The sequence below is a fragment of the Idiotropiscis lumnitzeri genome, chromosome 15 (genome assembly GCF_059441095.1).
Source record: "Idiotropiscis lumnitzeri isolate Australia: NSW breed Sydney's pygmy pipehorse chromosome 15, RoL_Ilum_1.0, whole genome shotgun sequence".
Lineage (NCBI taxonomy): Eukaryota > Metazoa > Chordata > Actinopteri > Syngnathiformes > Syngnathidae > Idiotropiscis > Idiotropiscis lumnitzeri.
Genome location: NC_142405.1, coordinates 15184264 through 15197734, shown reverse-complemented (window position 1 = coordinate 15197734; position 13471 = coordinate 15184264). Strand labels below are relative to the sequence as shown.

At 43.1% G+C, this 13471-nt stretch overlaps 1 protein-coding gene across 2 annotated transcripts in view; it reads right to left on the bottom strand.

Annotated features, from left to right (window-relative positions):
* scpep1 (serine carboxypeptidase 1) overlaps positions 1-13471 on the bottom strand; it is a 48165-nt gene that overhangs the window by 7374 nt on the left and 27320 nt on the right. The window contains exons 11-12 of one of the 2 annotated variants that reach the window (XM_088318024.1): positions 12586-12723; positions 99-262 (exon numbers count right to left, since the gene is read on the bottom strand). In XM_088318024.1, coding sequence (XP_088174150.1) covers positions 99-262; positions 12586-12723 — 302 coding nt within the window. Of the gene's footprint in view, positions 1-98; positions 263-11332; positions 12056-12585; positions 12724-13471 lie in introns of those variants that run through there. The other variant, XM_088318025.1, reaches the window with a different exon arrangement.

Sequence of the window (13471 nt, the reverse complement as noted above, 5' to 3'; positions counted from 1 at the left end):
TATATATGTATATATATATATATGTATATATATATATATATATTCTCAGTCCTCATAATCATTAGGATCTGTATTACAAATGCAATTTAGTTTCTTACCATGTGACCAGCTTTGAGTATCCAAAAGAAGGCAAAGTTATTATGAGTCTTGACGAAAGCTCCAGTAACTCCCACGGAAGTGGGGTCATTTAAGGCAATCCAACTCTTCTTGTTAAAACCAGGTAGACCTTCCCACTTGAGCTTCTGCACCCACAGCTCTTGACCTAGATAGAAAAGTCCATATATGTTGCAGAGGTTTTACTTTAAAGACCCTGTAAAGTGAATTAATAGATTTTTATTCTTTGGCCATTGACCCAACACAAGACTGACACTGTTCTGCTGTTTTCTGGTGTCTTCTGTATGTGTTAGTATGATTAACTTGTGTTTTAATTTCCTGCCTTTACTGTCTTTGTTGTTGCATTATTGTTCTACGGCAGCATGGGCAAACTACAGCCTAGGAGCCATACGCGGCCCGTTAAATGTTTTAATTCGGTCCACCGAACTTGAAAAAATGAAATGATTAAATCTTGTTAGTTTTATTTTCCCTGTAATTTTTATGTGTTCCCACTAGGACGCACACTCTAGATTGATTGAATTTCTTGGGGTGGAGTTGCTTACTCGACCAGCAACACTGTTCCCATTTAATTTAACAATAAGCTTCTGTTATGTAAAAAACGCATTTGAAAATAACAAGTTCAATAAGATTGTTACATGTTAATTCTATTAACACATGTGCTGCGCAGGTCAGCGTTCTCAAAATAAAAAATACTCGCAGATCAGACTTATTGTGTGGAGATATGGTGCAATACATATAAAACAAATGGTCTTTTTATAGATACAGACAAAACCTATACAAATGATCAAACGTTCAAATTATGTAAAACCAACCATTCCATTATTCATCAAATACTCTCAAATTTAATGACCGAGTCAAATCCAAACAGCACAAATGCTGTACAACACATACAATAAACAACTTTGCCACAGTATTCAGAAGATGTTAGAAATAGCGAGGGAAGCCGTTATAACTTAAAGGGGCACAAGTGACTTTAAATATACACGTCTAATTACTAAATGTCAATCTGTTATAGAAGTGAACTTCATTGATAAGATTATTACACATGTATAAAGGGTATTCTTTTTATTTTCATATATAAATTCACATATCTTTGATAAGAGTGTACAGGTCACGCTTATATGTAAAATTATCATACCGTACATGTTCTCAGAGGAGCGTATTTTGTTTTGGTTTTGTTTTTATTTTGGGATACAATATTGTACATAAAAACAACTACTGATGTAATAATTTGATATGAGTAATAGAGAACAAGGTGTAGGACTACATCGGTTTTTGTATGTCTTCCTGCTCCTTTTGAACACTTCAACAACTAAGTTGAACTTTGACATCCATCAATGATCTTTTCCTTCATTCTACAAATTAGTATTTTTTTTTATCTGGTAATGTTCATGTTACATGTTCAATAAAACAAACCAAATCTGCCATCAAGGGTGCACTGTCAGTTTACCAGGAATGTATCGTCATCTTGGATAGCCCTGAGGGCAGTACCCCTGGAAGATGCAAGTGCTGCTGACTCATGGACAACACTTAGCATGCTTTCCAGGTCAATTGCGCGTGATCTTGAGATATTTAGAGGCTTAGCAGTATGATTTCGGTGATTGTGTCTGGGATTCCTCGTGACGATTCTGATATATGTCATTTGGTGCTTTTAGCATCGCCTCTGACAATCAGTAGAAATTAATTAGTATGAAAGTTACAAATGAAACTATGGTTCTATGAATCCCGAATGACCGCTAGAGCGTTCTTTCATTCAGAATCCTTTTGTTGTAAATGATTCGGTAAGAAACAATCCTCTGGTGACATAGGAACTTAAACCCATCCAGGATCATACGTGTGTCCCAGGTTACATTTACTGGTAAAACATTTGACTTCACTCAAATTAAAGTGTTCTTGTTCATTTGATATCACATCGATTATGGTGGTGTTTACAGCCCAAAAATAAGAAATATGTTGATGTCTCAATATTTAATCAAAGCTTTCATGTATGGAAAGATGCAAGGATTTAAAGGTGTGGACTTTAGAGAATCCGGATTTCAAACTCAATTAAAAATTGTGATGATTAATTTTCCAGAATTATCAAGCCCAAGTTATTGCGCAATGTGCGAAACCCCAAATTGCAAGTCCCCTGACGTTGCCAGGGTTGTGAGAGCCCTTTTTAACTGTTCATAGCTCTAGTTAAATATTTCTTTTTTGTGACATCCACAAACATGAAATGGGGAAACACTTTGCCCGTACGGGTTTGAAGGATGCCGGAGGCAACAGCGTATTATCTTTATAAATTTCATATCACTGATAATGCCGGCCGGTTAAGCCACTCAGTTACCAAAATGCATTGTATGGTGTGATACATTTATTTAATGAAGTTATAAGGCATTAATCCATGAAATATATTTGTGATTGTGTTACTTGTATATGAATGGCATATCTGTCTGATTCGTTTAATTATAAATAATTTAAATTAGTGCTGTCAAGTGATTAATTTTTTTTAACTAATTAATCAAAAAATTCCATGATTAATCATGATTAATCACATTTTTCAACTACTATTTTTTGCAAAGCTTATAACAGATATTTACTTGAATAATATCATGGAATTTATGCAAAATCACCAAATAAGAAGTATATTTAATTCAAAGACTGTTCTAATAGCTTTCTTGGATTCTTGAATACCATCTAAATGGAGACATCTTTGCAGACATTTATTTTCGAAACAATTCTCAAAACTGCCCACATGGGCCACACTCACAGCAGTGTTGGTTTGCAAGACCCGGTGGTAACTTAAACTCAGTTTTTTGTTCTGAGACGTGCTAAAGCCAACTAAAATGGCACAATATTTGCAAAGTATGCAAATTATTTTTTAAGTAAATCAAACTGAGTTAAAATATTTAACGGAGTTAAATTTTTGGGGATTAATCACCTGAGTTAATGCTTTAATTTTGACAGCCCTAATTTAAATATATATATACTTACAGAAATTGCATCATAACTCATTCAACCCATAAGAGGTATATATACCTTTTCAAAAACTTTGGCCCCACCTCCAGAAGATGTATTTATACGTTTTAGCCTACGCAAGCACGGGGAGAACATGCAAACTCCACACAGGATGGCCGGAGCCGGGATCAAACCCACGCCCGATGCTGTCTCTCACTGTGAGGCCATCGTGCTAACCAGTCGCCCACCGTGCCGCCACACTGAGTACAATGACAATAAAGGACATTCTGATTCTGACTGAGCATCGTTTGAATTGCTAACACTCGCAGCTCTCGTTCTCGCGGGCGCGCGCACTGGACTGTGTGTGTGCGTGCGTGGGTGGGTGGGTGCGCGTGTGTGCGTGCGTGTGTGCTCGTGCATGTGTGTGTGCGCGCCTGACAGTCACGGAGGAGAGGGGCGCCTGTCAGTGACGTGCCTCAATTAGTATTTGTGATTAGATCAAACCATACCCGTGAACAAACCGCCGTTTAATACATAAAATGCCCAATCAAAAATTATTTAGCGGCCATCGCTTTGGCCGCCCCCGCTAGCGTGGCGCTGTTGGAGTTGAGTCACCGTGGAAATGAGAAGTAGTTAGTAAATCAACCTTTAAAAGCCAAACTTACTCCAATGCATGTTCGTTTTTTTGTACTCAAGAAGAAAAGGGTCAAATAAAGACTCAACAACTGATTAGAGTTCCGATATTTAGTTTCTTCAATTTCTGGAGTTCAGGAAATAGTACAAAGACAGATATCTGGGCGGCTTTTTCTTAATCTCACGAGGAACTGCACTCGGGCGAGCACAGTCGAAAATTGCGCACCATCTTTCAGCCCAGCTTCAGTTTTTATAGGAGTTTTTTATGTCAAGGGTAATGTAGGTTGAATCGGTCGTCCTCGCTCCCTCCCACGGCACGGCACGGGTCCACGTCCAAGGGAAGGTCCTCCCCAGGTTAGTCATCGTCTGGATAGTTGATTCCCGTCTGGTCCCCAAGACTGGCACGCCAAGGCTGGCCTTCTCCGGCGGGCAGTCTTTCCGTCTCTCTCCCTGCTGGCATTCCTCTGTAATCTGGTCGGTGTGCGTGTGTGTGTGCAGGTGTGTGTGTGTATGTGTGTATGTGCAAGTGTGTATGTGCGTGTGCTCCGATCTCCAATTGTTATGTCTTTCGGAATGTGTTTTTTGCGATAGCGTCTGTGTGAGTCCTCCAGTGCCCAATTTGGTATGTTTGCATCTCTACAGCCAATGTGGAGAATGTGCTTTGTCGTCTTTGTCCATGAAGTGCTGTGAATGTGAGGGCAGCTCATGGAAATGCTATGTGTGCAAATCTGTTTTCACTACTGAGAATTTCAACAAAGTTCACACATTTAAACTAAGTACTATAAATTTTGCATATGAGAATAACATAATAAATCAGTAAATATCAGGACTACAATCCCAGTCATTCTTGTGACCCGTGCTTCTAGTTTCATTTGATAAATGCTTCGTTTCATCAATGTTTAAAATATTCAGTAAATATGAACCTGCTAACTTTAATTATCGACATTCTGTCCCGTATGTGTTTAAAATAATGCCAGTAATCGTAATACAATCCTTCAGCGCCCCTATGCCGCATACATACTTTTTGCGCCACTGCGCCTGCCTCACGCGCTACATGGCACACGCATCGCTTTAAATAAGCATTAAAAAGGGGATGGTGTTGCTTTTGATGAGAAGACGACGCTTTGTCCTCATAAAAGCAAGGAGCCATCAAAAGAGGCTACGGAGCAAAGTCGACAAATACAAGCCAGATTTGTCAGAAGAATATCTGACATGAGTGAAAGAGAATTGTCACCGGAGTCACCAGAACATCAGTAGGTTAGTGCTAAGTAGCTTGCAAGTTCCCATTCAAAGGTTCGTCACCCGTCAGGCTCATTAGAGAGATGGGGAATTCTAAGTCATAGTGACATTAACACAATAAAAGGCGGGGGTGTACAGACACACATGCACAGTCACTCACACGCTCACTTTTTTGTACGCCATATTTTCCGGACTATAAGTCATTACTTTTTTCGTAGACTTTGAATCATGAGGCTAATACAACGGTGCGGCTTTTCTGTGGATTTTTCTTTCACCGGTCGGGGTGCTCTATAGTTCAGAAAATACGGTAAATAAATCTATAATTTTTTTCCTCTTAATTAGCAAAGTTGTTCTGTTTTTTTAAGGATTTTATACATTTGACTATAAAGGATTATATACAATTGACTACAAGTTACATGTATTCAGTTTAATGCAATAAAGATATTTGCTGATTGTGCTTTGATTCGATGTGCAGTGGAAGGTCAGGGCAGGCTATGTGAAATGCGTAGGTGGCAGATGTTTTTTGTACAGGACGAGCCGCACTTCTGATAACGGGAGTCCTGACGCAGAGCCTTCCAGACATCAAGGCGCTGTTGTGTGAGATTGGACGAGCCGACACGTCATCCTGCGGGCAGAAGACGTCCACTAAGAGAAAGCTAAAGTTAACTGCCGATGACACATAGCCAATAGTAGAATAGTAGGATGTCTTTGCTTTGTTTGCTGAAATGTATAAATGATCCTGGGCAACTTGGGAGGTACAGAGACGTGCAGAGCTGTAATGAGAGGAACCGAGCCCCAGGCTTTGTTGCTGTTAGGAATAAATCCGCTCCCATGTGAAATCGCCGGCTTCCTGGTCATTTCTCTCTCAAAAACGAGCGCGCATAATTGTTGGATGAATGTTGGTTAATGGAGTCAAATAATAGTTAAAATTACAACATAATGTACCTTTGTGTGCATTCACAGTACAAAATCGTTTTGTACATGCAGTAAACAACAATTCTTTTTCACCATAGAAAACTGTGGTTTATATCCTGGTGCGGGTTGCTTATCTTTTTTTTTTTTCTCCTCCACAAAGAGTTGTTGCGGCTCATATACAGGAGCTTATAGTCCAGAAAATACTCTATTTGTTTGCATGTAAAAATTACATCAGTAAAAGGGGTATCAAGGAATACAGTGTTACAATATTATCAACGTTTTGAATTGTAAACGTTGCAAAGTAGCGGAGGCGGGGGTAATCACGCCACGCATGTACGCAATTGTAGCAGTGCTAACGGGCTACGATGGTAACCATGCAAAAAGCTGGTGGGAAGATGACAGATGTGGAGTTAATTCTGCGGGAAATAAGAGTTTTGCCAAGAAAATAAATAGCAGGTGTACATACTCAGACAGTTCATTTCAGCAGTTCAATATTTTTTTTTGCGCCTATAAACTCATTTTAAAGGTTTAAAGATGTCCTTTAATAGTCCCACAATGGGGAACTTTGAGGTGTTACAGCAGCAAAGATCTAGATCAAACGGAGTCGGCGGCGTAATGTAGCCGTTAATGTATAACATTAGCAGCAGACATTCATAAAATGCATATATATACACAGTATAAACGTATATACAGTGAAACCCCGCTACTTCGCGGTTCACCTTTCGCGGGTCTAAAAAAATTAAAAACTTTTTTGCCCGGGCACGATCGGTGCTCTCCATTCGCTCCGCTCCGCGGGGGCATTGTAGTTTTGCCGAGCGGCACGACGGGGCGCTGGAGCGGTTAGACGGCCGGCGTGCGCCGAAGAAGAGCGTGGGCGAAGAGGAGAGTGGATGAAGAAGAGCACGTTCCGCCCGGGCACGAGCGGGTCGACATTTTGCTCCGTTCGGGACCGTACGAGAGCTCCGGAGGAGGCCGGCCGGCGTGCGTGGCAGTTTAGCCGAAGAGGAGCACTTTCCGCCCGGGCACGAGCGGGGCGACATTTCGCTCCGTTCGGGACCGCACGAGAGCTCCGGAGGAGGCCGGCCGGCGTGCGTGGCAATTACGCCGAAGAGGAGCACCTTCCGCCCGGGGCACGAGCGGGGCGAAATTAAACCGAGTTCAACCGAACGGAGACACGCTTCGGGGGAGCAGGTCCGGCGTGCGTGACAATTAAGCCGAAGAGGAGCACCTCTTCCGCCCGGGCACGAGCGGAGCGCGAGGCTGTCAGTTATGAATGAATAAATAAATAAATGAAGAATGCCACCTTTCATTTCACAGGGCACACCGGACGGCGTACCAGCAGGTAAAAGTCAAAGTAATTAAATAAATACAAAAAGAAGTAATTGAATAAATACAAAAATAATGGCTGGGGAATAAAAAAATAACAAGTTTTAATAATATTTTTTTTTTTTTGTTATCACATGAATTTCACTCTCTCTCTCTCTCTCTACCCATATTCTATATGGTGTACTGTATACAGGGGGGTATACTGTATACCTGTATAGGTTTTTTTAAGCATTTTTGAAGGGGCGCCGCTACGTCGCGGATTTTCAGTTTGCGCGGGTGGTCTCGGTCCCCATTAACCGCGATAACCGGGGTTTCACTGTACAACATATACAAGTGTAAGGAAACACTCCTTATGCCTGTCCATGATACAGAGGGGAAATGAATAAAAACGCTGCAATGATAAAAAATACTGAATGATAGAAAGTACTGAAATGGTAAGAGTACTGAAATGATAGAAAAATACTGCAATGATAGAAAATACTGCAATGATAAAAGTACTGTAATAGTAGAAGTACTGCAATGATAAAAGTACTGTAATAGTAAAAGTACTGCAATGATAGAAAATACTGCAATGATGAAAGTACTGTAATAGTAAAAGTACTGCAATGATAGAAAATACTGCAATGATAAATATACTGCAATGATAAAAAATACTGCAATGATAAAAGTACTGTGGAAGTAAAAGTACTGCAATGATAAAAAAAATCATGCAATGATAAAAGTACTGTAATAGTGAAAGTACTGCAATGTTAGAAATACTGCAGTGATAAAAGTACTGTAATAAGAATACTGTAATGGTAAACAAAATACATCATTGGACAATATTTAAGTACACCATTGGCTGAAAGTACAGTTGTAGTGTATATTGCATCCTAGGACTGCACAATTGCACTAATGCCCGCCCGTTTGTAGGCCTGACCCAATGTTCATGTTAAAAAGTCTGACAGCAGCCGGCAGGAAGGAGCGGCGGTATCTCTCTTTTGTACTGCGAGGATGTAACAGTCTATCACTGAAGGAGCTGTGGAGTGTTCTAAGAGTGTCATTAGTGGGTGGGCTGGGTTGTCCAGCATTGATCAGTTTTGCCGTCATCCTCCTGCCCCCCCACGGAGTCCACAGAGTCCAGGGAGCAGCCCAGGACAGAGCTGTCCCTCCTCACTAGTTTGTCCAGTCTCTTTTTGCCCGAGATGCCTCCTGCCCAGGAGACCACGCCATAGAAAATGACCGATGAAAGCAGAGAGTCATAGAAGTTCCTGAGGAGTGTCCCCCGAACGCCAAAGGACCTCAGCCTCCTGAGTAGGAAGAGTCTGCTCTGACCCTTCCTATAGAGAGTGTCTGTGTTGTCGCTCCAGTCCAGTTTATTGTTCAGATGAACACTCAGGTACTTGTAAGTTGAGACCCTCTCAACGTCTGTTCCCTGGATCTGCATCGGTGCAGGTGAAGAGTTTGCAGAAATCCACCACCAGCTCTTTGGATTTCCCAGCGTTGATTTGGAGGCGGTTCTGCTGACACCAGTCCACAAAACTCTGCGTAACCCCTCTATACTCCCGATCGTCTCTGTCAGTGATGAGGCCGACAATCGCAGAGTCATCAGAGAACTTCTGCAGGTGACAGGTTGTGGAATTGTATTTGTAGTCCGAGGTGTAGAGGGTGAACAGGAAGGGAGCCAGAACAGTTCCCTGCGGCGCTCCCGTGCTGCAGAGGAGCACGTCAGACACGCAGTCCTGTGTTCTCACGTACTGTGGCCGGTTTGTGAGGTAGTTGTGGATCCATGTGATGAGTTGGTGGGCCACTTCCCGCCTGCTCCAGCTTGTCTCCCAATAGGGTGGGCTGGATGGTGTTGAAAGCACTGGAGAAATCAAAGAACATGATCCTCACCGTGCTCCCCGCCTTCTCCAGGTGAGAGAGTGCAGTGTGGAGCAGGTAAATGATGGCATCATCCACACTGATGCCAGGCTGGTATGCGAACTGGAGTGGGTCCATTGAGGGCCTTACCAGGGGCGCAGATGGGCGAGGACCAGTCTCTCCAGGGTCTTCATCAGATGAGACGTCAGCGCCACTGGTCTGAAGTTGTTGAGCTCCTTCGGATGGGGTGTCTTTGGAACCGGAACCAGGCAGGATGTTTTCCACAGCTGGGGGACTCTGCCCAGCTTCAGGCTCATGTTGAACATGTGCTGGACGATTCCACACAGCTGGTCTGCGCAGGATTTGAGGAGCTGGCAGCTAATCCCATCTGGACCTGCTGCCTTCCTCGCCTTCATCTTCCTCAGCTGGTTCTTCACCTGGGATATTGTGAGGAACAAGGCTGAGCAGGAGGAAGTGGTGGTTGTCTGATGTTGCTGGGAACTGGAGCCTGTGGAGCGAGAGAGGGGAGAGAGGGTCTCGCTCGCAGTGGCAGGAGGGGTTGGTGGGGGCTGCAGCAGGGGTGCCTGAGCGGGGGCAGGCATTTGATCAAACCTATTGAAAAATAGGTTCAACTCATTTGCCCACTGAAGCCACCTCCCTTCTGGGTCTTACCTGGTTGTCCGTGGCCTGAGATGGTCTTCAGGCCCCTCCAGACATCATTGGCATTGTTCCGCTGCAATTGTTCGTCCATCCGCATCCTGTAGGACTTTTTCCCCTCTCGGATCCTCCTTCTCAGCTGAAGTTGCACTCTCTTCAGCTCCTCCTTGTCGCCTGACACAAAAGCCCACTGTTTCTCCTTCAGGAGAGCTTTAATGTCCGGTGTGATCCAGGGTCTGTTGTTCGAGAAACATCTTACTGTCCTGGTGGGAATGGTGTTCTCCATGCAGAAATTAATATAGTCTGTGTCTGTGTGTTAGACCATTAATGTCCTCCCCGTGGGCTTCGCTGAATACCTCCCACACAGTTGTGTTGAAACAGTCCTTTAAGGCCTCCTCGGCTTCTCCAGACCATCTCTGAACTGTGCGTCTCACAGCTGGTTGCCTGCGGACCAGAGGTTTGTACACAGGCAGGAGAGCAACCAAGTTGTGGTCAGCTTTGCCCAGCGGGGGGAGGGGCAGTGATGTGTACGCCTCCTTGGTGCATAGAAAAGGTCCAATATTTTATTGTCTCTGGTGTGGCAGGATACATATTGTGTGAATGAAGGCAGAGAGGAGGAAGGAGAAGCATGATTGAAGTCACCAGAGATAAGGAGCAGGGCATTTGGGTGCTATGTTTGTAGCCTGCTCACAGTTGCAGTCAGTACGTCACAGGCTGTCTCACTGTTAGCTAAGGGTGGCACGTACGCTGCCACCGCGATCACATGACTGAACTCTCGCGGTAAATAGAACGGACGCTTGCTAACAGCTATCAGCTCAATGTCCAGACTGCAAAGTTGATCCTTAACAGTTATGTGCCCAGTGTTACACCATCTATCATTAACACACACAGCTCGCCCTCCCCCTTTCCTCTTACCGCTCGCCAGTGTCCTGTCCGCAGGTAGGATTTGGAAGCCATCCAATTCCACATTGGCGTCCGGCGTTAGCTCTGTTAGCCACGACTCCGTGAACATCAGCAAGCTAGCCTCCCGGAAATTCCTCTCGTGTCGGGTTAGTGCTGTTAGCTCATCCATTTTATTTGGAAGGGATCTAACATTCCCCATAATAACGGACGGGAGGACGGGGTGGTATTGTCTCCTCCTTGCCTGGCGTTTAGCCCCCGCACGACATCCCTGTATCTTCCGCGTCAGCTCGCGGGGATATCAGGTCTCGCTCCGGGAGCAGATGCGGGGTTAGCACGGAGTGCCAAGATCAGCTCAGAGTTTCGTCTCCGGACACGATCGCGCAAAAAACAGCCCCAACAGCAGTAAAACCACCGCAAGTTGGATGTCCATTGCTGTGATGAGGTAAAATAAAATAAAACAGGGTAAAGGGAAAAAACACACGAAAAAGGCTCAATAGTGAACCACGCTGCTGTCAACAGGCAGCCACTCGCGCGGCGCCGGAACCGGACGTTTTGTTATCAAAAGCCCTTTTTATTGTGCTGATCTTATTTTATTGAAGGAAAGCATGATTTAGATGTTTGAGCGGACATAAAAGAAAAAATTGTTTTGTTAATATCAAGGTTGTGCTTGAAATGTTTGTTTTTACAAAAAGTTCTCTCATTTTTTTTGTCAGTGTCACGGGTTCGTTTGTGGAAGAATTGAAAATGATGGCACAGTAAAAAAAGATGAAGTTCAGTGGGTTTTAATGACCACGAAAATTGCCCAATAGGTGAAAAGATATTTACAGTGAGGACTCAAGTGACAAAATAACAAAAATAAAGCAACTCAAAATAAAGAGAAAATATTTACAATTGAAAAGTCAACATTGACTTCAACTTAGCTTAGTTCGCTTACGGTCTGCAGCAGCTAGTCAACCACAACGTTAATAGGCTCAGCACTCCTTAAATATGATTAGCCCCTCCCTCCATATTGGTATTTACAATTATGATAATTATAGTATTAAAAGTGCAATTTCAATGTCAGTTAACTAAATAGGAAGCAAAATTCACAAATAATAAAGGCAAGTTATAAAAAGGTCTTCATATAACAGCTGTCAAATTACTACAAAATAATACAAATAATTGGCTAAAATGGTTCAGTCCCAAAGGTCAGGTGACCTCCTCTTCCGCCACCAATCGCCATTTAAAGCACGATAAGGCATTGCCTCGGTTTGCTCCATATGACGTGTTCAACTGAGGCGGCAGTATGCAGGTATGCATATGTTGTGTATGCGTGTGTGCGTGTCGAGCGAGTGTCAAGTGTGCACCCCCGACACCAGCAATGAGTTTCATGAATTGTCCAGGCAGTGATGAAACAGTCTTTATGGAAAGTATGATCGCGGACTCTTACACGGGTCCGCGGGAACAAAACGGCCGATGCCGAGAAGTAGTGATGCCATTCAACGCCTCTCTGTCACAGTCAGAAATGGGAATTCTGACCAAATATAACCACTTCCAAATGCTTTCAGGTAAAAGAACAAGAAAAAGATAGAAATATACTTTTTTTATGATAAAAGAATAGACTAATCTTTCTTTTAGTAGGCTGTGTTTTTCTGGCATTATAACACAATATTCTGTGGGCCAGGCAAAATGAGTCAAAACCCAGAAAAAAACACTGGGATTGGGGGGTTTGCTCTAGTGAAAATGGGTTTGCTCTCGTGAAAATGTTGGGATTTGATGCGTTAAAGGGCATTTGTCAGACAGCTATGTATGCCTTTAGTTCTTGATCGTAAAATGCCACAAGAAGGCAGCGGATATGTCGCAAGTATAGACACCTTGAAGCAAGGCCGGTATCGGACGGATACCGATACCCGGTATTAGTACTCGCCAATACCTGCTTGTGAGTCGTGAAATTTGAAACTGAACCTTAAATTTTTCAGTTCACATTATACTACAGGGCTATGAGATATAGACAAAAAGCAACTCGGTAATATACGTTACCTAGAGTGTCCACTATCAGATCAAACTGTCCATTGTAAACAGTGACGTTAACTCCAGCAGTCAGCAGTTGGTCTACTATGTTCACCACAGGTCTCATAAAATCCCCAGCCATGTAGCTGAATACCTCCTCTGCCTGACCTGAAGAAAAAAAAGGAAAAAAAGATGGGTCTGGTTTTACCATTTACAGATACTTATCATATCAACATTTTGTTTGTATTCTCTAAACTATCCATCTGTACCGCGGGGGTGCTGGAGCCTAGCCCAGCTATCTTCGGGCAGTAGGCGGGGTACACCCTGAACTGGTTGCCAGCCAATCCCAGGGCTTCTCTAAGCTAATGAAAAGTAATTTTATATATTTGTTTTTTTATTCAAGATGAGGGATCATATATATATATTTATAACACTTGTATGCATTGTCCTAAAGTTTTTGGGCTCATATCTAGCTTTGCATGATCAAGTCACTGTAATTACCGTATTTTTACGGTCAAAAGACGCGCTGTATCAATGGGCGCAGGAGCGGTTCTTGAAGACAGAGGCCTCTCTGCCTTTTGTCCCACTATCTTGAAACTCTTGCAACGCAAACTCCCACAACTCCTCTTGTTATGGCAATATTTCCTATGGCCGTTCTCAACAGCCGCAGGGTCTAGAGCATTGTCTGTTCAGACTTTGTTTATTGACCAACTAGGCAGTGTTTTGAGGCGTCTCTCTGTAGTATTTTATCTTGTGAAACAGACTTTGACATTATCCTAACAGGGTATAGCACCATATTGTGTTAAATAATGCCCACGCTGCATCCACTGCAACCTGGTCATCCTGGAAGGGAGATTTTCTCATCTGCGGCACCTTCTCAAGGTTTCTAATTTTTTGACTACAAGTAAAATACAGG